The sequence below is a fragment of the Grus americana genome, chromosome 6 (assembly GCF_028858705.1).
Source record: "Grus americana isolate bGruAme1 chromosome 6, bGruAme1.mat, whole genome shotgun sequence".
NCBI classification, from domain to species: Eukaryota; Metazoa; Chordata; class Aves; order Gruiformes; family Gruidae; genus Grus; species Grus americana.
Genome location: NC_072857.1, coordinates 2,065,853 through 2,091,631, shown reverse-complemented (window position 1 = coordinate 2,091,631; position 25,779 = coordinate 2,065,853). Strand labels below are relative to the sequence as shown.

General features: G+C 48.6%; 1 protein-coding gene across 5 annotated transcripts in view; it reads right to left on the bottom strand.

Annotated features, from left to right (window-relative positions):
• Nucleotides 1-23,874, bottom strand: part of CACNB4 (calcium voltage-gated channel auxiliary subunit beta 4) — a 113,211-nt gene extending 89,337 nt beyond the window's left edge. For 4 of the 5 annotated variants that reach the window (XR_008577674.1, XR_008577675.1, XM_054830285.1 and 1 more), the window contains exon 1: nt 23,599-23,716. Coding sequence is in view for 3 of the 5 variants with exons in the window: in XM_054830285.1 (XP_054686260.1) it covers nt 23,599-23,706 (108 nt within the window). In the remaining 2 variants the exon portion in view is untranslated. Of the gene's footprint in view, nt 1-23,598; nt 23,717-23,789 lie in introns of those variants that run through there. The other variant, XM_054830286.1, reaches the window with a different exon arrangement.
• Between the last annotated feature and the right edge of the window lie 1,905 nt (nt 23,875-25,779).

Here is a 25,779-nt window from a genome sequence, read left to right as displayed (position 1 = left end):
ATGTCAGCTGTCTAAAATATGGTGCTAGCATTATTAACTGGGCAAATGGGCAGAGCACTGGACATCTCATTAGGAGTGGGACTCCCAGCCACGAACGAGAGACGACAGACAACGCAGGGACAGGCTGCGAGGAGCCCTCGGCATGAAGACAACGAGGTTGGGACTGAGAAAGAGATGTACACAGGAACACGTGTCACTGGAGGCCTAAACGTGGAATTGAAAAAGTAATTTTTATTGCATGTCCAAAGAATGCTAATTAATCACAGACAACGTTTTTGTAACACATCTCCCCATCAAAGGACACATTTCAAAGAGAGCACAGCGCCGATGTTTGTTTGTCAATGCACCTTTTAAAAATGTCTTTATCCAACCAGAGGATTTTTTTGTTTGCTTGTTTTTAATCTGTAGGTTTGCCCAGTAAGTATGGGAAGACAACAGAGTGTGAAGATGAGAGAAGAAAAAAAACAAAAAAAAAAACCCCAAAAAACAAACCCCCAAACCTGTTTTGCTCCCACTGTCTCTTACAGTTCCCATTGTTTCCAAGATTTCTCATTAAAAATACCCTGTCTATTATAGAATATGAATCCTTAATACATGAAGTTGTTACATACAACTAGACCTTATGCACCATTTTTCGTACGGAAGGTAAAAATCCACCCTACTCGTATACGCAGTTAGCTGCACGTGTTGATCATTTGCGCGCATTTATTGAGAGGCACTAAAAAAGCAAAATCCTTGTCGTCAGGATCCCCATGAGATCTGCAGGGGAAGGAACCGAGTCAGCGGAGAAAGGCGACGGCCGTGGTGTCCGTGTTCCTCAGCTGTGGGAGCTCTGCGTGGGGAATCCAGAGCCCGGCTTGGCAAAGGCCAAAGTGCTTCTCCCGTGGCAACACGCACACGGTTAGAAAGGAGCAGTTTGGGAGGCTGGTGGGGTTTTGGGTTTTTTTTTGTTTGTCTGGGGGTTTTTGCAGTTCAGTTCATGCAGCCACAAAGCGCTGTGAATCCTGCCCAGAAATGATAACTGAAATCCCCCTTTTGTGGCTTAATGGTACGGGAAACATTTCATTTCAGAAGTTAACAAATGCTTTGTAATTGTTGAATGCTCGCTTTGCATCCTGCAAGCTCAACACCTACAGGCGTAAATTCAAAGCAAGAGCAAGAACTTGTATCTTCCTACCTGGGCTACAGAAATCAGAAATTCCTGGCAGCAGCACTCCTCGTAACTCCAACTCCTCTCGCCCGCGATAACCTAGGCATCTTACCCGACATCCAGGACTGCAAATTATTCCCCGCAAATCAGCAGGAGCAACAATTTGGAAATGAATTATATTGGGCTTGTGCCAAGCTCTTCGCAGAAGACTTTGAAAAATATGAAGACCATATTTAAATTACTAAAAGGACAGCAAGACTTCCGGACTCGGAACGCAAGGATTGAAGTGTCTCAGCAAGTCTTGAAGTAACAACCCCACCGTGTGGCTTTGAGCAGAACCGCAGGGTTCAGCCCACCCGGGAGCAGGGCTCCATCCTCCCGAGGAACTGCGGGAAGACACGCGGCACGCTTCCCTGCGTGCAGTTCTCTTAGGAAAGGATGTTTATATGACTTTATCTGAGATTATAAAGAAATAATAAGCGATGAAACACCCTTTAGTAAATCAAGAGGATCTTTATCTCAACACTGCCAGAAGAACAGCCGAGCACCGAAAACCCCAGCCCCCCGTCCTGTACCCTGCGAACGCCATCACCCCCAGCGACGGGATTCCCCTTTCCCTATCCAAACCTGTGCTCACCAGATGAGCCAGGATTTGCCAGGTTAATCTTGCCTGAAATACCGAGAAGGAGTTTTGGGAAAAGAGGCTTTTAAAATGTAGTAAGCTGTTGTGGTTTAACCCGACAAGCAGCTAAACACTACTCAGCTGTTTGCTCGCTGTCCCCCAGTGGGATGGGGGGAAGAATCGAGGGGGGAAAAAAAGTAAAACTGTGGGTTGAGATACAAACAGTTTAATAGGACAGAAAAGGAGGGAAAAGAAATTAATAATAATAATAGTGGTAAAAGAATATACAAAACAAGTGATGCACAATGCAATTGCTCACCACCCACAGACCGATGCCCAGCCAGTCCCTGAGCAGTGCCTCCCCCTCAGCTAACTGCCCCCAGATTTTTTTGTTCAGCATGACATCATATGGTATGGCATATCCCCCCAGTTGGGGTCAGCTGTCCTGGCCGTGTCCCCTCCCAGCTCCTTGTGCACCCCCAGCTACTCGCTGGCGGGGCAGTGTGAGAAGCTGAAAAGTCCTGGACTTGGTGTAAGCACTGCTCAGCAACAACTAAAACACCGGTGTGTTATCAGCATCACTCTCATCCCAAATCTAAAACACAGCACCAGACCAGCCGCTAGGAAAAAAATTAACTCTATCCCAGCCAAAACCAGGACATAAGCGTAATAATTAATGACTTTGTATGTAAGCGAACAGATGGCTCAGAGGTCTGAAACTCTTATCTGAAACACTGTGCCTATTTTTTCTAGGGTTAGATACTTCATTCCCATGAAATTCAATGTTGTCTATCCTAACAAAATACCTTAACTGATGGCATTAGGGTGGAAGGACGACAAAAAACGCAAGACAGCATCAGTACAAACTAACTGCCATCTCAGACCATCGACAGCGCAGGGACCTGAGTTATCTGCTGTAGACAGCACTGAGCTTCAGCCAGTCTTCCAATCTCCAGCACAAGATAAAAATCAGCAACAACAACCACCAAAAAAAGCATTTCTGAAGCCTAAACCAGAATGTGATGGTTTAGACAACAGCCCAGCTGTTTGTGCTCAACTTCTGCGTTAGATCCGAGTAACAAGTGACTGAGGATAAGAACACAACCACAGCAACAGCCGGTTGCGTGATCTACGAGCCAGCAGCATCCCCCATAGCCTTCACCCTATGATTCTGCCTCGACGGCCCAAATGGTCCTAACCCTCACTACAGGGAAGACACAGGATTTATTTCTGTCAAAACCTTACATTAGGAAGATTATTATTACTGCTGGCTATCTGTCAGAAAAGCAAGGTCATTTGTGTCCGCTCCCCTTCGTGTGCAGAAGACCTAATGGTCTGCTTATGCCCCAGGAGGTGACTGCTGCAGGCAGCTGCCCCCCCCCGTAATCACAACAGGGCACAGACGGGTTAGACTCCTGTCGGCCACGGAAAGGATAAGGACTCCAACATGGCCATCCAGTAAGTTGCACGCCTTGTAACGGAGCTCGCGGCACTGGCCACTGCAGCCTGAGCACGTGCCTACCGCGTGGGTAAGCTGGTTGATCAAGTGCTGTACAGTAGATGCCTTAGAGAAGGCGATAACCGAGACAATAAGGGGTGACACTGCCTGTTAGAAATGTCCAAGACTACTAAACGGAAGCTGGACTTGCAATCTTCCAAGCCCAGCTGCTGGATCAGCTGGATGCCACTGGATTTGGGGTCAAATAACAACGATTATGCTGCCGCTATAAAGAAAGCCCAGTGGCAAACCCAGCACCGAGACAAGTGGGCCAGGGCAAAGCCGGGGACGTTTGGTCCCGGAAGATGCGGAATCAGAGCTGGGTGAAGCAGCCGTTGCCATCAGTGGGTGCACAGCTGCTCTCCCGACCCCAGAGCTGCGCCAGCCCCCGGGACGTCGGCGGTCCCCGATTGTACCCACGGCACAGAAGCACCCCTGGCAAGTCAGGAGGGGGCAGACCCCGGATGGGGCAGCCAAACCCCTTGGGAGCTGCTGTTTAAGGAGCGGCAGCATCTGTGCCTTGCTCCCGTTGTCGTGTGAACGCACAGCCATCTCGCTACACAGCTTCTCCCTCCAGATAGTCACAAATTCCCAATAATGTTTTGAAATTTGGGGTTTTTTTTTTTCTTTGCACAGCATTTTGTTTCCATAGGAATAATGCAAGTTCATTCAACCCTAAAAAGTTGCTTTTTAGGTGCAAAACAAAAGTTGCTTTTTACGTACAAAGGATTTTTCCTCCTACAAAACAGCAACACGTAGGTGAACGCAGCAGAACTAATTAATGGGCACAGTCCTGAAAGGGGATACCGGAGAGTCAGTAACCATCTGTGCAGTGCATTTTGGTTTGCAATTGTATTAAAATATATTGTAGCAAGTAAGTATTCTAATACTAGAACTGGATGAGAAAAAAATACGTCTTGAAACTGCTGCGTACAGCAATGTTATCCATCTCTAAAAGCCATGTCTAGCTGAACTTCAAACAGCCCATGGAATTAATGCTGTAAATTAATACAATGCATCCTCATTGAATGAAAACGTGAAACGACGTCTATTACTTTTTAGGTAGTTGGAAAAGACAATTTTCACCCAAAGATATTAGTAAAATTGGTTAAAGGGCTCTCTGAATTGTTAAAGGTTGACCGTTTTGTTGTTGTTTTTGTTTTTTTTTTTTCTTTTAAAATAAGTCTTTAAATACTGAGGAACTTTCTAAGGACTAGGAGAAAGGTAGCATTGTGTAAAAACATACGCAGGGATAATTTCCAACACATACCAAGGCAATCCTGAGGTGCAACACCGCCACTGAAGAATTGAAGAGAATTAAGCCCAACAATGTAAATCATCATAATTCCACTGAAAATAAAACAGACTTTGAATGGTTTTAATTAAACAACATGTAAAAATAGGTTGATAACATTTTCTTTCAGATATTCTGATATTTGATTGAGATCTGCCTAGCATTCTGGTAAAAGGGCTGCTCTACCCAAAAATCTAATAGAGTCTAATATTAAAGAGATGAGAAAATGATTAATCGATAGATCGATAATCAATTAATCGATAGCTGTTAAAAGTTACTGAAATTTATAAGGAGAGATGCTGCAGCCACGGGACGGTGCAAGTCCAGAGCACGTTCACCTCTTCCCAGCCCACGGAGTCCTCTCCTCCCCGGGCTCCGAGCCTTTGCCTTGCCTTTCACTGAGCGCGCACGCCTCTGCAGAACATACCAAACCAAACCATAACTTCCCTTTTTTAGCACCCTCTTCATTAACGATGGCCGTACGTCTACGTTTTGTACTAAACGCCGGTTGTGACAAAAATATTCTAATGTTCCATTACATGTAAACTTCCATAAAAAAATTGCTTAATGTAGGTGTCTGGGACGGGGGGAACGCAGTTTCCAGGCATATGTTTTTGCATGAGACGTGAAAGGTCTGCTCGCCTTCAGGAAGTAATACTTGCCTGTGTGAGACCGGAGACAAACTCTGAAGCGACCCCGAGGGGGATCCAGAGGGTGAAAGGCTGAATCAGCAGCTCCACACCGCTGGGAAGCGCAGCCCTTGGGGGCCTGACCACAACCACCAAACAAACGAAAAAGCATCACGTAGCCACAGGGGAGACGTGGCACAACCTTGCTTCGGGCATTGCTGAGGTCGTTCCTGGATGTGCCATCTTTTGTTATCCACATTAGGAGAAGGATGTTAAAAATTAGGAGGAATACAGAAATGAACTACAGAAAATGTGCCCTGAGAAGAGAGGTATGGAATACGGCTTGCTTAGTTTATCAAGAAATGTCTTTCTTACAGGGAAGAAAAGCCACTGTAGACCAGATCAAAGATCTGCCTGTCCCAGTCCCCTGCCTGTGCTGGTGCCCAGCAGTGCCATTCCATGGAGGGCGCAGGAGGAGGGCGAGCACACCGCCCTGTGCTGAGCACCCGGGATTTGGCTCCATCCCAGAGTCAGGATACAGCCGAGTACTTGACAGCCCGCGAGAAGATTTCTCTCCCGCTGGTTTGTCCACTCCCTTTTTGATTTGATCTGTTTTGGAGGGGTTTTTGCATCCACAGCACCCTGTGGCAAGGAGTTCCCTGCCTGGAAGACAGCACTGAACAACTCCAGAAGCTAATTATTTAATTATTCTTGCTACTGGGTAAAATGGTATGTTATCCATCCACAGGGAGCCCTTAAAAGTCAAGTTGCCAGACCTAGCACTGTTTTCACCATACAGATCATCAACGGGAGGTTTCATCAGCATAGTGCTACCTAGAAGACCACATTATATGAAAACTGCTTTTTCTAACCACATCATTTTTGAAATATGAACAGCCAGCTGATGTCATACATCATGCCCCAGGCCAATCATATTTCATTTTTCTTTTGGGAACCAAATTGGTTTTGGTGCCATTCCCACATTCATTTATCAAAACATAGATGTGCAGGGGCAGCAAACTTCAATTTTACTGGCAATGGCAGACAGAGGGGAAAAAAAAAAAATCTGCTTGTGTTCTTAGCTCATGCAATCCTGCTTGTTTCGCACATGGAAGACCCTCACTAATTTCAGCAGGAGCAGGACAGAGGCAAGAGACATTTGGTCGCAAATACGCAATCACTGTTTGCTTAGAGACATCAGAGAAAGACAAATAATTGTGCTTAAAAAATAACACAAAATGGGAAAAAACCCCACAGAAAAATCCTCAAGAAAGCGCACACGAGATCAACTATATATATCCTAGGCAGGCTCCTAACATATGACAATAAAATATACCGAGTATCTCTCTTCAGCATCTTGAAATTCCTTTTTCCGCATCCACGACAAAATCCGAATGGTCCTCCCTGATTGCCCCCACCCCCCCAAGCCTTTGCTCCCTCACATCTCTGCTCCCCCGCTCCCGCCGAAGCCTTGTGCCACCCCCTCTCCCAGGCTTGCCTACGCTGGTCCGCCCACACCTTTATTATCATGAAAATCACACTTCTCTTTGACTTGTTCTTTCCATAACATTCTGTATCCTCGTCGCGAGCTGATTTTAGGTCCAAAGCTGTTCCATCTTCTCATGTTCCAAACAACCATTCTTCACTTTCCAAATCCTCCTCAAAGCACTTTTCTTCTCGAAGCCCTTGCAAAATTGCTTCGCGCTGGCTGGTGCTCTTACCACTGCCGTCTCGTAGAGGGAGCTCCGGCTTTGCAACTGCTCCTGAGGTGAAGGAGAAGTTCAGACCACAGCCCTGCGGCTCCCCAGTTACTACTGGTGGCTAAGTGGCTAGGGCTGTATGCAGCGTTCCTCTAACCATCCCCAAGCTTCACTACCTTACGGCCAGATAACTATTATATAAATATATTATGCCAAGCAAATATTATATGGTGGACAGCATCGTGCTTTGCTTTCTTCACGAATTGTTTGCAACTTCTTTATTTCTCTGCTCAGGTTCAAAGGTTTTGTGTTGCCCATGACCTGGGCTTGAAGGCTACAGCTCCAAAGAAGGCTACAGCTGTGGTTTGCAGGGAGATGACTGCACACAAGAGCAGGCTGCATCTTCATGAGCGCACATTTATTCACATACATCCTTACTACAACAGCCAAGGGATCTCGTCAGAGATCTCAAAAGCATAAGATGTAACTCTCACGTGGGAGGGCTCTGGGAGAAGTAGTAAATTTAGGAGCCCCTTTTCAAAACAGGGTCTTCAAAGAAAAGGTCTGTTGTAAGGAAAATAAAGAAACATCCGGAACTGCACGTTCAGCAAAAGTTTACAGATGATCTAAAAATAAAGGTGGGGCAAAAGGGAGACATTTGAGTCAATGTATGTACTGTAGAAATTTAGGGCATGATTCATTAGCCAAAAAAATCCGAACACCCTCTGTAGCTATTTTCAAGGAGGTACATGCATAATTTATGTGGAACAAGAGTGGGCTGCAATTTCCCCCACACTGCTTCTGCATAAATTACACCGGCTTGTAATTCATCACACTTCTGTTTTTCCTGCATGTAAGTGGTAACCTCTCATTTAACGATCACAGAAAACAGTCTCATCTGCAAAAAGGAAGGTGAAGTATTTACAGGTGAAAGAATCACAAGTTTGACACATGCGTGCGGTCCAGAGAACTGGAAAAGGTGCAATTTTCTGGTGAGAGGTTGGCTGTGTGATGACTTTTCAGTTATTTCATTTCCAATGGCCACAGTTAACAACAGAATACAGAAGTCTTTCTAGATCACCAGCACTAATCTCAGAGAGGAGCCAAAGCACAAGATTATCCAGAAGTTTAAAATATCAGGAGATTTGTCATGGAGGGATGTAAGCTGCTCGATTACTCGTTAATGTCTAAAGCAGAAAAATCCTTAAGTGCATTAAATGAATAAATAAAACACCTTTGCTTCAAACAAGGATAAAACCCACGTGAATCTGATACACAGAATAAAAGCTCTGTTACGAGCTGTTGACTGAACCAAGTGCAAAATGCACAGCCGTTGCCTTGCAATACAAGCAGCACAGCTTCTGTTGAGTCCACCGGTCTCTCCTTTGAGCAAAGATGGGGAGAAGAGAAAATTAACCCTGTTCCAGTTGTTCAACAAGAAGCTGGGCAATAGATACGAAGCTTGCCCCAAGACGTATGCCGGGGACATCAGTCATACATTTGTACCACCACACCTGACAAGAGGACAGCGCGTCAGAAAGGAACGGAAAGAGAAACAGATGAGGATGAAGGAGGAACACTGCATAGCAGGGACACACCCTGTGCACGCTGCTCTTCATACCTGTCTTCGGAAGACAAAATCAGCTGAGGTAACAGCTATTTCAGCAGTTACCATGAGAAGCAAGGTCATTATAAAAATCATAAGGAGGAGGGCCTGGATATTGAGACAGACAAATGGGTGAGCTCTGCTCGGCAATACTTACATTGTTTTCTTTCTTTTTTTTTTTCTTCTTTTTAAATGTACTTTTGGGCTCTGAAAATCGTCTGTTTGACAGCAAATGCTGTCTAGTCTACCTCCTGACTACTGAATATGGCTAAAAATAAAGCAGCTTCTTCTATTCAGCTGCCTCTCCTCGAGGTTGGTGTTTGGGGGCTCAGCATTAAGATTGGTAATGCATGCTTTCACTTAAAAAAAAAAAAGAAAAAAAGAAAAAAAAAGAAAAAAAAAAAAAGAATTGCAAAAAGGGTAATAGAAAGAGCAACAGTTGCCTTTCATCTCCTTCTGCATCCTACCATTCTGCCACGCAGCCTCCTGCAAGTCATGCAGCTCACCCCTGGATCCTTCATGCCAGGACTGCGCCAGGACAGTATATGGCTGGAACAGGCCAGGGCTCTAGGATTACTGCAATTATTTTGTAAGAGTTATTCCATCTTCATTTTGTTTCATAACGTCTGTTTCTGTGGTAAGTAAGGATCTTATTCGTGGCTGAGTGGTGACCTCCCTTCAAGAGTTGAAGTCCATATGGAATAATTCATGCAAATCCTCAATGCTGGAACAGCAGCAGCACCTAATCCTCTGGGGTGTCAGTCCCAGAGAAAATTGCTTATGTTAATTTTACCTTACAAGAGACGCGTGACGAGGCAAAGGGCCTGAGGCAAAAACCAAACGACCGTCTTCATCTGAGAAGAAGGGAGACGTCTGCTCAAACCAACGCCTGGCACAACGTGGAACCACAGCCAAGAGGGACAGACCCCAAAGGAGCGTGAGGCATTTTCGTCATCCCAAGAGAGCCTCCTGGGGAATCTGGATGAGTGCCCAAGAAGGCAGGCATGCAATAAAGGCATGCATGGTTTGGAGAGGGTTGGGTTTGGTGGGGCTTTTGGGCCAAGGAAACTTTGCTTTCTGAAGCGTCATTACCACTGAGAAAACAGGCCCGCACGTGCTGATGTCAAGACTGGCGGGAAAAATCTCAGAAGGCCTTGCAGCAGCGTTACAAACTACATCCCAGGCCTGGAAAATACCTCAGAAAGAAGAGAGCGGCAGAGGTCCGACATTAAGAGGGCCCGTAAGAAGGCCATCGCGTGGCAGAGAGGCAGCAGACGGCTCTGGCCTTCCTGGTGTCTCCTTGTCGCCAGTATTTCTACCAATCCTCTCCCCAACTCCACAGGGAGAAAGAAGAAAAGGGACCAAAAAAGAAAGAAAAAGGAAAGAAAAAAAAAAAGATGAAAACAGAGCAACCTGCTATAGCACCAGCTAGCGTGGCTAGGACACGTCCAACTGTCCCAAAGGAAAAGAGAAACTCTTCCTTCCAGAATACCTATCAACAGGGGGGAACAAAGTCACAGAAGACGACAGATACACAAGAGTCACCCAGTCTGGCAAGCTGCGACTGACGTTTTTAGTTCATATACTCTGTTCCACGAACCAGCTAGAGACATATTCTGCTGCTTCTTCCTTAGTTTCTCCTTTCCCCCCCCCCCCTTTTCTACTTCCTCTTGCCTTTTTCTCTACCCTTGGGGGTTTTTTTGTTTGTTTTGAGGGGGTCTTTTTTGGTTTTTTTAAACCCCTTACTTCTTCACATCGCTTGGCTAATTTGACGGCTGCCATCCTGTACACTGGGCAGCTCTCGTTAGCTGGGGAGCGAGTGTCACAACATGCCGAGTCCACTGTCAGTTTTAAGAGAGAAATACGTGATGTGACATACAGAAGGTGAGATAGAATAACAACATTCCCAGGAAAAAAGCAAACAAACAAACAAAAAAATCCCACATATTGTGCTTAGTCAAATGTAAATAGTTACTTAAGTAAAAATTTGTGATTGCCCCTCTTCCTGCTCTTTTTGTCTTGTACAAAACTGGGTAACAAGACAGCTGCTGAAATTCAGCGCGGAGGAACGAGAGGCACAAGGAGGAACGAGGGTGAGAAAGGAGACAGACGTGCCAAGGCCAGTGACCGGAGGGAGTGTTCGGAAGAGGACGAGAACGCCAGCAGCAGAGTGGGAAGAGGACAGAAAAGAGAAACATGGCCGTGAGCTGCAGGAGACAGCAAAGGGCAGTGCGAGTGAAAGCCATGGAAGGACAGCAACTCAGTGACGGCAGGCGGAACAACGGCAGAAGAGGGTTGTTAGTTAAAAAAGGGTGAGTGTGGCAGGAAGGAAAGGATGGTGCAAAGGTCTGTTCTGGCACATGGCGATGCCCATTTACCCGCACCTCCAGACCGCTTCCAAACCTGCTCAATCCTCCCTTCATTTCACAAAGATCCCTCCTACCCACCACTCAACCCATGGTCTAATTGTGGTCCTGGCTCTCTCATCTCCTCTTCTTTCACCTTCCTGATGCCTTTTTAACCCCATCTCATTCTTCATTTCTCTGTGTCTCCAACCCGACCTTTTTCTCTAAGGAAGTCGGTTACGTTCAGCAGTCCTGGATTCCCTCTCCTCCTATCACAGTCCGCAGGAACGTGAAGAGAAGCTTCATTCCTGCTGCCACCCAGCACCGCCACCACCAGCTCTCCCATCTAACACCCCCAGGTCACACATCTCTATATCCACAGCCAGGACGTCAGAGCAGCTCGTATTATCACCCCGCGGGAGGGATGTTTTCTCCCCATGATCCCAACAGATGGGGAGGGGAGGGGGAGAGGGAGGCAAAGAACAGGTTGCCCCGAGAAGCTGTGGCTGCCCCTGGCTCCCTGGCAGTGTTCAAGGCCAGGTTGGATGGGGCTTTGGGCAACCTGGGCTAGTGGAGGGTGTCCCTGCCCATGGCAGGGGTGGCACTGGATGGGCTGTGAGGTCCCTTCCAACCCAAACCAGGCTGGGGTTCTATGAAGATGCTCCTAATGGCCCAAGATGATCAAAAGCAAAACAGGAGCAGAATATTTAAGCCATAACTGCCACCAGGCACCCTGATGATTAAAGACTGTCTGGATGTTTAATACACCCCGGGACTTTAACCCCAACTGCTCATTAAGCCCTAAGAAATGCCTGCTGCCGAGGTCATTTTTATCATTCTGAGGTGAATAAAAGAGAGGAAGAAAACCCCTACCAGCTTATGAAATTTCTCCTAATGGAAAAATCAGTTTCAGTTGCGAAGAAGAGATCACCCAAGGAATGCACGCACCTCCAGGCACGGCAGATCAGGCCAAGCCATCCATAAGACCTGAGATTGGACTAGATTTCCTTTCAGTCCTCCACATCTGTATTTAAGAAGAAACCATCCTTTTTGTGGCTCAGCGTCTGTGTTCCTGGCTGGCCAGGGCCATCTGCCACCAAAGGGGCTCGGGAGTATCTGACCCGTCGTGTTAACTGGGGGAGGCAGGGGAAAGGGATCTCCATTTCTAAGTATAACCACTTTGCTTCTGCATTATTTATAGATACGTCCTTCATTTCCAAGCACGATCCCAAAAATGGCCATAACACACATAGATGCTTTAGCGGAACTTGCAGCCTAATTGCAGCAGAATTTTATTTCAGCTAATTCCTAATACAAATTTTCCACTCATGAACTTCCAGGCACGTAGTGCCTTTGTCATAAAAGGCTCCAAACACACTTCACAAAAATTGCAGTAGAACGCGTACATATGACATGCATGTTGTCACCAAGGTCTTGTACAGGACAAGGTACCACTGAACCCTTAAGGCGGGAAGTGAATAATATATCTCACCACAAGAATTCAGGCAAGCAAAATCCAAATCCAGTTTGGTTGGAAAACCATAAACTAATCCACTTTTCTCTTCAGAAAGAGACAGGTAACCCTGTAGATATCGAGGCTTACTGAAGGCAGAAGTCAGGAGCTTAATTTAGGTTTTTCTCCACAACATGGTGGATGGGTGTGTTGGGTTTGCGTGGCAGGGTTTTGGTGGCGGGGGGGCTACAGGGGTGGCTTCTGTGAGAAGCTGCTAGAAGCTCCCCCTGTGTCTGATAGAGCCAATGCCAGCCGGCTCTAAGACGGGCCCGCCGCTGGCCAAGGCCAAGCCAATCAGCGCCTCTGGGATAACATATTTAAGAAGAAGAAAAACACTTAGAGAGAGCTTTTGCAGCTGGAGAGAGGAGTGAGAAGATGTAAGAAACTCTGCAGACACCCAGGTCAGTGCAGATGGAGGGGGAGGAGGAGCTCCAGACACCGGAGCAGAGATCCCCCTGCAGCCCGTGGTGAAGGCCATGGTGAAGCAGGCTGTCCCCCTGCAGCCCATGGAGGAAGGATGAGGGGGTGTAGAGATTCCACCTGCAGCCCGTGGAGGACCCCACGCCGGAGCAGGGGGAGGCACCTGAAGGAGGCTGCGGCCCGTGGGAAGCCCACGCTGGAGCAAGTTCCTGGCCGGACCGGTGGACCCGTGAAGAGGGGAGCCCACGCCAGGGCAGGTTTGCTGGCAGGACTTGTGACCCCGTGGGGGGGACCCCATGCTGGAGCAGTTTGCTCCTGAAGGTCTGCACCCCGTGAGAGGGACTCCATGCTGGAGCAGGGGAACGATGAGAGGAGTCCTCCCCCTGAGGATGAAGAAGCGGCAGAAACACCATGAGATGAACTGACCGTAACCCCCACTCCCCGTCCCCCTGTGCTGCTGAGGGGGGGGAAGGTTGAAGCCGGGAGCGAAGTTGAGCCCGGGAAGATGGGAGGGGTGGGGGAAAGTGTTTTAAGAGTTGATTTTATTTTCTCATTCCTCTACTCTGTTTTGCCTAGTAATAAATCAGATGAATTCCCTCTCTAAGTTTGGTCTGTTTTGCTCATGACAACAATTAGTGAGTGATCTCTCCCTGTCCTTATCTCGACCTACAAGCATTTCGTTATGCCTTTTCTCCCGTTTGGTGAATGAGGGGAGTGAGAGAGCGGCTCTGGTGGGCACCTGGCCCCCAGCCAGGGTCAACCCACCACAATGGGATTCTCCTGCTTAAACTCAGGTGTCTAAGGTCGTTTCAGGTGACCCCGCAAATCCCAGGGTCAGAAGCTGCCTCTTCGTCCTCCCAGAGGAGAAACCATTGGAAATCTGTGCAAAATTAATGGAATATCACTGGGTAGAAGCTACCGGATTACCCCAATAAAAGGATTATCTTGACTTTCAAAGAAACAAACGTTTTCAAAAGTTGTTTTCAAAATTCTGACGTGTAGTACTTCACTACACTACCTGAATCAGGATATCAAATTTTGCAAGGGATATAAAAATGCATTAAGCGTATTAACCTAAAGAAATATTGAGACATAGGGACAGTTCCTGCTGTCCGTATGGATAAATGGACAAACGATATATCATAAAAGCTGGGAAAAAGAGTTGCTAGTTGAGCACTGAAACCATCAGTCCGGAGAATGACCATCATAAAAAAACAAACGACACCAGAAACAGAGTAGAAGTAAAACCAAATGAAGATTACAGCTGGAATATTGCTTATTCTGTACAAGAAAAGACGTCATAACCCAGACCCAAGCAACACAAAGCCGTCAAAATCCAGTTTTCAAAAGTGACTCTCACTTAAGGACATTAAATCCCTTATTTAGAACAAAAAATGGTTTTCCCAAAACCCACGATGCTCATTGTAAAAAGCGCCAAGGAAACAGAGTACAAAGAGGGTTTATTTATTATTAGGAGGGAACGTGACGGGAGTGTAACTACCAGGATGTATTTTTACTCTAGTACCTTAAAGCATTTAACACGCTACGGCCCAGATCTCACAAAAACCACGCGGAAGTCGCTTTGCCAAGAGCACAAACCGCAGGGATTGGCGTGGGACCGCGCGCACACGAGAAGGTACCCGTGGGAATGCCGACACCAAGACTCCCGGCAGGAACAGCACCCTTCTACGAGCCGGGCTGTGAAAGCTCACGCAGTCAGTCGGCGGCAAAAATACGCTTTATTTGTACACACCACAGGTGACTCACGGGGCCAGAGAAGTGGGGCAGGAAGGGAGCTCCGTCCTTCTGCCCATGTTTGAGGAAAGCTTCCAGTTTTGATTCGAGGGCCAGGGGAAGGCACGCGAGTGCCGTCCGGTACCCATCCAAACCACTTTGCCCCAAGCACCAGGGAGAGCTGGAGACCTCATGACAAGCAGCCACAAATGAATACAACGGACACGAGACACGTTGTTACACGGCTCTCGAAACACGTTTCTGACGTCTTCTCTCAACTGTCAAATTATCTGACATCGATTACCAACACCACCTTCGCGTTGTTTTTATTACATCTGACTGTTAGCCAAACCCCACCTCTAACGGGAGTTCTTGTTAACATTGCAAGTGGCTGAAGAAGTTCCCGTCCAAATTTTATTTTGCTAGAGCTCTGCTTTATTATTGTTCAAAGCAGAATTTTGAAGATTATACGTGCCAGGCTTTCCCATATAACCCTGAAACCAACAGAAAGGAGTTAAGCAGCTATTTTTTTCCAACTCTGGAGGTCACCCAAGACCGAAGGATTTTAGGAAAAAGCTATTTCTGTCTCTACCATATTCTTTTCAAAGCAACAGAACATATTTTAGCAAATACAGGTTTGGAGTCCCATGTAATCATCTCTGCTTCCTCTATATTCAGCGCAGACAATCGCATCGAGATTGCATTTGACACGAACCATTGGTGTCCATAGAAACTGCATGACAGCGAGCGCAGGCAGAGCCCGTGCACGGCTCGAGCTCCCGAAATCTGCTAAAATGGCTCGAGCGCGTGGCGTTACGCTATAATCACACAACTGGAGTTTTGCACATTCTGTTACCGTACAGCAAAAATAATGGGGGGTGGAATCTAAATAAAATATCGGTGAGACTGTCAGAAGGTGGCGGACGACGGGAGGTGGGAACGGAGCTGCCCAAGGCGCGTGAGCCCCGGCTTTACCACGGGGTTTAGCAAGTCACGCAGCACTTCTGCCTCCCGTCTCCCCTTTACAGAAGGGGGGACAGTAGCAGCAGCTTGCGTTTATACCGTTGTATGCCACGCACGTTTGTAAAGATTATTTTTTAGTGATTACCTATGAAATATTATGTGTTTGGTGTTGTGCTAGTATTCTAAGTGTTACAGTAATCATGTAAATATTTCATCGCATGAATAAAGAGAATTAATTTTATAGGTCACACTAGAAAATTACATTCAAACAAACACCCACAATATGTACAGAGAGACAGACAACTCCCAAATACAAGAAATTTTGGATGAGGAATAGCCAAATCCTATTTTTTATTCGTACTTACGCTGCTTCTGCTATTAATATCCGAGTTCTCTTTTGTGACTTTAGGCTATTTTAAAAATGAAACCTTGTTACCATGGAGACAATAAGCCGGTCAGCACATCTGCTGAAGAACAGGACATAAAATTTTTAAAGTGAGATTTTCAAAGGCTCAGACTTTCATGAACCCGCGCCAATGACTCCATCAAACACACATAAGGGAGCCTGATAATTGAGTTAGCTGTCACCTACCAGATTTCTGACAATCTTATTAGCTGTTGTGGTGCACCAGGACCCACTAGCAGAGACTGCAGCACTACGAGCACCGGCACGCTGAGGACGTGAATCGTGTTCCACTTCCACGCGCTGCACTGGCCACGCTCGTGGAGCGGCGAGGACAACAGCTTACTATGGGTACAACCCAGTGAACCTGCCTAAAAGGTTGATAGATGGCTCCAAACAAAAACACAACTGGGGGATTCTTTGTTTTAATCATTATTTGCTTGCAAACAGACACACGCACACAAAAAAACCCACCCCTTTTTTCGTTTTCTAACGGAACACTAAGTGGGAACATAATTTGAGATTCAATTAGTACATTAAGAAACATTCAATTAAGCTTTCCGGTGACACAGAGCTACACTCGCTTTCCAGATGAAGCAATGAAACTCGCACAAGTCTGCTGGCTTCTTCATGGTCAGATGAAGTGATGGCAGAATTAAGGAGAGAAGCCAACTTTCCTACTCTTTGTTTTATATGAAAAAAAATCCATTTAAGTTTCCTTCTACTGTTATTTCAACCTTGTGAAGCCTGTCCCCCACCCACCTCCTCCTCCCAACTGTGCCAGGAGAAACCCAACCAAGGCAGGATTTCAGGGCACCTGGGATCAAAGCAACACCGTTATCTAGGACAAGGCAGCTTTCAGGAAGGCAGATGTGGCAGATGTGCACAAGTATGTGAGATACGTGCCACCAGCTGTCACCAACAGGGAAGCCAAGAACGGGGGACACACTCCAAGTCCAGTAGCCTCTCAAGCCGTATCAGAAGAAAAAAGATCTGGAAAAGCTATCAGCTGTGAATCCCATGACTCTGACTTAATCCGCATAGGCAGCATCCCATAGGAAGGCGTGGAGAGGGGAGATGTCGTCTAGAAGTCGTCAGCACTGGTGAGCCCGATGGTCAGAAGCTGCTCAGATACAGCAGCAGTAGCAAAGCCTGTTCTGTCAGCCTTCATCATCTCAGTATTTCTCCTAATCGCAGGTGTCATCACAAGCCCCACCAAGGGTCACAACAGACCACGTCTTCCAAACCTGGCTGTGCCCATCGGTCCGATGGTTCTCTCCAGCTGGCAGGAGACAACTCCATGCAAGGTCTCTATCCCATCGCAGGCAAGTCCAGCTGTGGTGGCTCAGATTGTCCCAGTGCCAGGCTGCACCACCCATGGGCTCCTGCAGGGACCTGGGGACAGCCCCTACGTAGCGGACACAAGGGATGGCCTCATCTCTGTCCTGCAGAAGCAGGTTGTCTTCAGGAATCACCTCTGTGATTTGGAAATGACATTGAGGCCACTATGACATCGGTGGAAAACACCGATTTATCCTGAAGCTCACAGGACATTTTGTAAACTCGCTCCATGGTGTGGTACACAAGAGAAAACCTTTAGTAAACTTACTCCATGGTGCAGTACACAAGAGAAAACTGCAAAGCAGCCTCAATGTCCAATGGCTGTTGGGGTGCTAGAGCAAGATGCTCCGTGGGCATTTCTTTCAGTTCCAGCATGCCTTACTTTGCCTTATTGTAAATCTACGTATTTAGGTTAAATCAAAGTAAACTGGTCTTAAGCACGGTTTAACTTGAAAGATGCAACTGTTGTACTAGTTATCTGCATCGATTTAAGAAGAAAGGTGAGTTAAAACAGTGTCACTCTGCCATGCAGACAAGGCTTATGTTCTTTGGAGAAAGGGCTGAATCTTTTATTCACCTGTCAAATGCTTTAACAGCTTCTAAATGCTGCATGAAGAAAAATAACGCTCCAGTCCTGTGTCTAAGGAATAATCATATTCTGTGACAGTAAGTTATATTTTAGAAATTAATGACTCATCGTAGAATTGAGCTCATCCTGGTAAATTACTGAAATTCTAATCTGCTCCTTTGCAGATATCTCCTTCATCCGTCTAATCGGCATTTGACTTTGAGAAACTCCCGGTTCGTTGCGTACCTAGGTTGCAATGGACACCACCACTCGGCATCATCCACCTCCTGCGTACCAGAAAACCTCTATTCCAGCAGACCAAAATCTCAAGAGCATCAGCTGAGGTCTCACTTCATTCTGAGGAAAATGATTTGAGGGCAAAAAAATGCAGAGCTGAAGGAAGAAATCAAACGCACGTTTAAAAGTTGGTTAAGAAAGGGTCACCGAAGCTGCCTACGTACGCCGCTGACGAGCACACACCAAATGCTGACTCCCCCAAATTCAGATCATTACTTTACAGGACAGTCAGCAAAAAACATCAACTACAAAACTCAGTCCTGTACTTGAGGCCATGCATCGCTCTCGGACACATCGGTGTACGTAATGAAGCTAACATCTGGCAGAGCCGATGAGCAGCCCCGTGTGCTTTGCATCTGCGAAGGCACAGCTGAGACGGCAACCGGGCGGCTCCGTGTCCCGTGTGCCCAGGGAAAGGCTTTCAGACTTTATAAATGACAAACAAAACTCAGGCACCCTTAAAGCTTCCCAAATCTGATCTACAATGATTTTTGCTTGACTAAGCAAGAAGGTATCTGAACGCAGACGCCAACGTCCAGCTAGAGGCCACCGCTTGGTCCTGCAGGAAGGACACCACATCCCATCTCTGCGCACACAAAAAACTGAAAACAAGGCAACAAAACGCTTTTGAAAGAGTGTAACTTTTTTTTTTTTTGGTCAGAATGTCACTATATAAAATGTTGTTACACCTTGAGAGCTGGTCTAGTAACAGAAAATGCTGGTTTTTCTTTTCCTCGCAATATTACAAATTGCTATTTCAAAGGGGGAAGCACAAGCATTGCCAGAGACGCAACACTAGGTGTAAGCACGTCTTAAAAGAAAATCGACTTTCACTTCAACTACCTCTAAATGTAAGCAGCAAAAAACTTCCAGAAATAAACTGCATGTCAAAATACAATTTTATATAAAAGTTAAATGTGCTTGGACTCAACAGGTACACTCGGTGGCTTTACTTGAAGCCTCTGGCATGAGCTGGTAAGGATTTCCACCGAGTACTACGAGTGTTTCAAGAAGATTTTATTACAAGGCCCTGCTGATACCGAAGAGCAGATAACTCTGTGTTTCACTTCAAGCACCAAGTTCGGTAAGGTTATACAGCGAGGCCACCCGGCATGCGAGCAGGCAAGTGACCAAACCGTCAGTCCGCTACGCGGCTGCAATCCTGGTTACATCTTCAGGAGCAGAGCTACTCAGCACCCCTTCAACACAGACCACTGCACAGAAGGTAATGGCACAAAGTCGTCTTTCCACGAGGAGGGGAGACCTGGAGCACGGAGACGCTCAATCGCCCCTGCGCCAAGGGCTGCGGTTTGGTCAACAACAAGCAAAACGTACGAAGATTTCACGCACCCCGGGCAGAGCCGGCAGACGGGCAGCGCCGCGGGGAGACGCCCGGCCGGGTTGAGGAGCGAGGAGGAGGAGGAGGAAGGGAGGCTGAACCTCCACCTCCAGCGGCACAGGACCCCTGCTCAGACCTCTGTCAACCCACCTCCAAGCATCAAGGTCCCTCTCTGAGATGCTGACCCTCCCCTGGGGACCCCCACTCCTGTGACGCAGATGGAGCCATTTACTGTGTGTTGGTTTCCCCCCAGAACTGTAGCTGCGGACGCACAAAAGGGTTTCATGACTTAATCCGGGAGTGGAGTGACAGGACAAGGGGGAATGGGTTTAAGCTGAAGGAGGGGAGATTTAGATGAGATGTGAGGCAGAAATCCTTCCCTGTGAGGGTGCTGAGGCCCTGGCACAGGGTGCCCAGAGAAGCTGTGGCTGCCCCTGGCTCCCTGGCAGTGTTCAAGGCCAGGTTGGATGGGGCTTTGGGCAACCTGGGCTAGTGGAGGGTGTCCCTGCCCGTGGCAGGGGTGGCACTGGATGGGCTGTGAGGTCCCTGCCCACCCAGACCAGGCTGGGGTTCTGTGACTTCTGGCACACGCACCCATAGCTGCAGCCCCGGCCCCGCTAACCCACCTGGGACCACCCGCAGTAACAAGTGGCCACCGTGGTGCTTTCTTCTGGCAAGGAGCGATGCTCTAACACAACCTTTGGGTGGCTCTTGCTGCTCTTCACAGGTCACTTAACTTTTCTCAGTGAAATAAATTCCATTAAAAATCACAGGCAACAGAACTGATGCTACCAGAAGTCAAAGGAAGAAAAAATTCCGTATACTCACAAGTCACACCATGCCAAAATAAGTGGTGGAAATGTAAAATCTTCCAGAAAAAACAACAATGAATTATTATTACAGCATTTTGCAAAATTATAAGCATGTTTTCAGCTGACCTACTTATTGTCTTATAATTGACTTCTGTCCCTTAAGGGGGTTCTTAAATATAATTGAGCGGCACCTGCCACGTAAGAGGAACAATTTTGTACACCCATTCCTTGCTCAAATACCGCACTTAACAGCTTCAGCGCCAGCTTTACTCGCAGCCACGGCCGTGCCACCGGAGACAGAGGTGTCCATCCAACAACCTGGGAGCCTCCTGCACCCCAGGTCGCTCCAGGACACGAGTGACCTTACTCGCTGGAGTGGGTCTTAGTTTTCATACCAGCACGTACCTACCTGTTCCTGCCTGCACATCATCCGAGTCTTCCAGCGCAGCGTTTCCCCCAGCAAGAGGGGATGATGGGCACTGCCAGCTCCCCACGCTGGCGATGCTGGAATTAGTGGCTCTGCCCTTGCGGACACACGCACGGGACTCTGATCGTCTTTGCTTATCGTATGTAGTGTCGACAAAAATGCAAGTTCAAAAGCTTGTCCAAACGTTATTCCCTTACTAAATTAGACTGACCAATGGATTGAAACCAAAAATTAAATGCAAGGTAATGAGAAGTCAAGTAAAGAGTTCAAATCCAGGGGACTCGTGCCTCTCCTGACACAAAAGGGAACCAATGACAAAATTTCCATCGGTATTTTGGACTTGGGCAAGAAGCTGGTGCACAATTCTTAATGCATACAAGATCTACAAAAGATTTAAACTCTTTTGGGACATTTATTGCAAATCTTACTGACAGAATTTCTTTTTTTTTTTTTAATTACACCTGCAACCACCACAACGTTACTTGAAGTTAATCTCTACTGTTAGGACATTTTTTTTCCACTTATGCTTCTAAAGCCTGATTGCTATTAGGGAAAGATTCCCAGGGGGAGGAGAGGACGGGAACACCGGGCAGCTGGGACTGCTCTGCGTCTGCGGAGCCGAAACCCTCTGTTCTCAAAGAAAAACCACGAAGCGCAAAGGTCCAGAAAACTGGCTCGTAGTACTAAAGGAGCAGCAGAAACATCGTCGTGCAAAGGAAACGTTGTCCTGAGGAGCTGAATCACCCCGCGGTGAGGAACATCACGTGAAGTCCATGGGAGGGAGCAGCGAGACCCTCACCCCGGCACGTCTCCAGCTCAGCCCCACCGCGCTCTGCCCCGGTGAGGGGGACGCAAGCCCGGAGCTGGTTTTGTAGCTCAGCTCACTCAATTCAAATGAAATCTTCTCACCGATTTCCTGGCGAGAGCTACCGCGCTCGCCTGTTTAAAAGCTCTCAAAGTAGTCACCTTAAAAAGTGACAGCAATTTGTCTGGTCCCTCCTCGTTTGGGATAAGTGAATTCCGATATGGATCAATTCGTTTTGCTGTATTTTACAGGGAGCTGAAATGCTATCGATGGCTTCACCTGACACAGCATCGCCCTCTGCCAGGGCAGCGCAGACAGATGCTGGTGCGGAAAGAGCCCCGGTGCCCGTGTGGATACGCTGCCGGGCCCCTCGGCTGCCGCGCAGCGGGACTCGCGGGTCTGCGCCCACGACTGAAAGAAAAACATCCCACCACCTGATTTTCCTGTTCTTATCTGGCAGCATCCCTCATATGTGCTATCTAACGTAAAGCACGTTAACGTAAAGCCCTCGAGGGGCGGCCTGAAGTACAAGCGAGTCTCCTCATGTTCCCAAAAAAGCCAACAGCAAGGAGACCTGGAGGCACGCAGCGCCTGTGGAGCACACCACGTCCCGAGACATGAGACATAACAAAAGTGCAAAGCGCAGGGAAGGCTCCAGCGCGTTTTGCACACGAACGAGGTGTGCGATGCCGTCCGTGTCATTCAGCCGTGACAGCCGGCACGTCCCTTGGAGGAGCCGGGCTCTGCCACGCGCACAGCGGCTTTCCCAGGGCTGGTTTTCAAAATCCCACATCGCGTCCTGGCTCCCTCAGACAGCGAGTGCTCCGGATGACGCCGATTACCCTCTGTTTACCTAAATCACAAGCCCTCGGTTTCTACCTGGCATGAAACCCCACCGCGTGAAACAACACTTCTGACAAGCCGAAAGATTCCCCAGGACGTCGCCGAGAAGGGCCCACGGCCGCCTGCAACATCTCCTCAACTGCCACGACAGACTAACGCAGGCTAAAACTACCTTTGTATTTATTTATCCTTGGCTGAGATCACATTAAACATCCAATTCTGACAGCAACTCTCGCATCTCGTTCTGCCGGGGCTGGAAATGGTGACTGCCAGCCCCACACCGCTGCGGTTCTGCTCCCGCCTGGAGCGGTGACGAGGAGACACCGCAAAGCAAAATAAAACTTCCCTGGGTTATTTAAATCTCTTGCTCTGACAGACTGACCTCGCAACTTCCACATCCTAGGCAAAATCGCTTCCACGCATGACAAGTGTCCCCAAATTTGTCAAGGGCCCAGTTCTGCTCTCCTTGCGCTTCCTCAAATTTCTACTGAAGCCGCCGAGGAATCCGGGGGGGTGTGGGATACAGGTTTGTGCTCCAAGAAATGTTCTACCCCTTTACTTTCAGAGCAAATTAATAATATTTACTCTAAGAGGCATCTTTTAGGAGAGAAAGCGATGCTGCAGCGAGACTCGGGACGTTAGTCTTTATTTCGGCAAGGGACAGCTGGCAGGCAAGAGCGGAAACCGAAAAGGAAAGGGTAACTATCAGCAGGAGGTTTCATCTAGATCGCTCACACGGCTCCTGCAGTGCCAGGGGAAGCAGGGCTGCTGTATAATTAGCACCGACGAGCCCGAAGCCCCAAACTGAGATGCCAATGCTCTTGACACCTTTACAATATTTTTTTTTCCAGAAATCCTCAAGTCAGAAGATCACTAAAATCTCAGCTTCTATTCTCTACAGAAAGTGTCTTTCTTTCCCTCACTGCTACAGGGAATAACTAGAAAATCAGCCCAACGCATAAATCGCAGCTCGGGAACCCAAAGGCAAACCCCAGGCATGCGTTTATCGGAATAAATTCCGACTTCGGTCGGGTTTTTGGGTCCCTCTCCCAACCCTGGAGCTCCCCGGGTTTACAGTTCCCAGCCCAGCCCCGACCTGTGTCCGTCTGGGCGCGGAGGGGACGGGCGGTGACCACAACTTGTGCGGTCCCCGGGGCCGGGACCGGGACCGGAGCGTCGCATCGGCACCGAGACCCACGAAACGCGGGGGGTTGTTAACGCACCCCCCCCGGCCGGAGCAGCGGAAAGGAGCCCGGCCGAGCGCCCCGGCCCCGCCGCCCCTCACCTACCTGCCGCAGGATGAAGCTGGTGGAGGTGGTGCTGCCGTCGGAACGCTTCAGCCGGCTGCGGCGCGTCGCCGTGCCCCTCGTCACCTGCCCCGGGGGAGGCCAAGACATCAAGGTCGGCACCGCCACCGCCACCGCCACCGGAGCCGCGCCCGCCCGCCCGCCCCGCCCGCGGCCCCCCGGGCTGCACCCACCGCGGCCATGGCGGCCAGGATCGGCGGCTCCCTCGGCCCCGGCCCCGGCCCCGGCGGCACCTGGTCGCGCTGCCTGCCGCCGAGCGAGAGCGCGGTGGGAAGGGCGAGGGCGGGCGGGGGGCGGGCGCGGGGGGGGCCGGGGAGGTGCCGGGCGGCCCCCGGGGCGGGGCGGGGCCGGGACACGCGTGGGCCCCTCCGCGCGGGGGGCCCCGGGGAGGCCGCGGCAGAGGCAAAGGCGGCCGTGGCGGGGGGGGGAGCGGCCCCGGGGGCAGCCGCCGTCCCGGGCACGGGCACACGGGAGCGGGAAACGCGCCGCGTGGAAAAGCTCCGCGGAACCGAAGGGCGGGAGGTGAATTTCAGCGAAACCGTCCGATTTGTTCCAGCCCCTAAACGGCCCCGGGACCGCACCCGGCCCCTGCTCTCCCCCGATTGCTGGAGAAACTTCAGCGGTTGTCGGTCAGGGGTACGCGTACCAGGTGTCTGCTTTTCAGAAGCAGCCACAAACTCCCGGTAATGACCACCGCTCCCACCGCAGCGATGGGTTTTCTGCACTAGTGACCCTTGTCCCCAGCCCTCTGCATCCCAGCCGGGACCGTGGGGGGCTGGAGATGCGACACGGATGCTGTGAGCAAGTACTGGCCTCTGAGCCCGGTTTAACATCCTCAAGCTGAAACAGCCACTACTGGCATGGCCACATAAACCACAGTGCCAGCCAACGCTCCCGAGCATTGATCAACATTAATTTGCTACCAACTACAGTCATGGAGGGTGCTGTAATTCCAGGGAAAAAAAAAAAAAGAAAAATCAGATTAAGTGATTTGTTTGAAGTTAAAGAGGAAATCTGGGCAAGAATTGGAAGCAGGACCTGGATTTCCTGCTTCCCACTCCTGTGCTTTAACTCCAAGCACATTACACCTCCCACTGGAATGAGTAAGAGAAACGTGTGCATCTTTGAACTGAGCTCACTTTTACACCAGAAAGCTCCGACCACACGCACACACCCCGCTGGTGAAGGCCCGAAGCACACCACAGCAAACAGTGCTTTCTCTCTCACCACAGAAACAAACCACAGATTTTTTTTTTAATTCCTTGGATGAAATTAGGCAGCCTGGTTCCTTTGTCAAAGACAAATGTGGGTCATGAATGCTGTGGTCTAAACTAGATTGTTTTTAAATTCAGTTTAATCGTTCAATTGGAACTAGGAAGGATTCTTTTCTGTAAACGTTAATCTTAGTGCAACTGAGGATGTAGCTGACTTCCCAAGTTAAGATCCTGTCCACAACACTAACGCAGCAAGGTCTCACTTTAGCAAGACGTAGTAACTTTGAGCATCGCAATTTAGGACAAACAAGCGTTTCCCTGTGTATGCTTTGGCTTTGTAAGATTTAGATTTGCAGCCTGACGTGACCTGGGGTCAGTAGTTGGAACGGGCTGTAAATAAATGAAATGCAGTGAACTGTCTGCTTGCCCACATTTTTTCGTGTCCATTCAGAGCAGAAAGTATCTGTAAAGCACAAGGATTTATTCTTATTTTGGATGAGCTAGAAATCTTTCTGGATACTTCGTTTAGAGTCTCCATGAAAACCCATCACAAGCCATAAGCAATCACAGCTCGCTCTTGAAGTGTGCAATACAATCAGATTTAAAGAGCAGTAGATTTGCTTCCTGTGTAAACACCTTATCCTTTGCAGCAAAGCGTATTACTGTTCCATGGAAGGTTATTCTCTTCAATTCCCCAAGAGTTAACACCCAATACATAGCAGTACTCTCTGGAGCCTAGCTTACGTCGGGCCATAGAGCACTCATTCCCAATTAAAAGAGCTTGCCAACGGCGGTGAAAGGCAGCAGAGCTATGAAACGACCCATGGGGTGGGGGCCCACGATGAGCTGGAGGCGGCCAAGCCCGGGGGGTGCCAGCCCAGGATGGGCAGAGGAGCGGGGCAGGGGAACGGGCAGGGCTGCGGCAGTGACGGTCACAGGACCCAGGGTG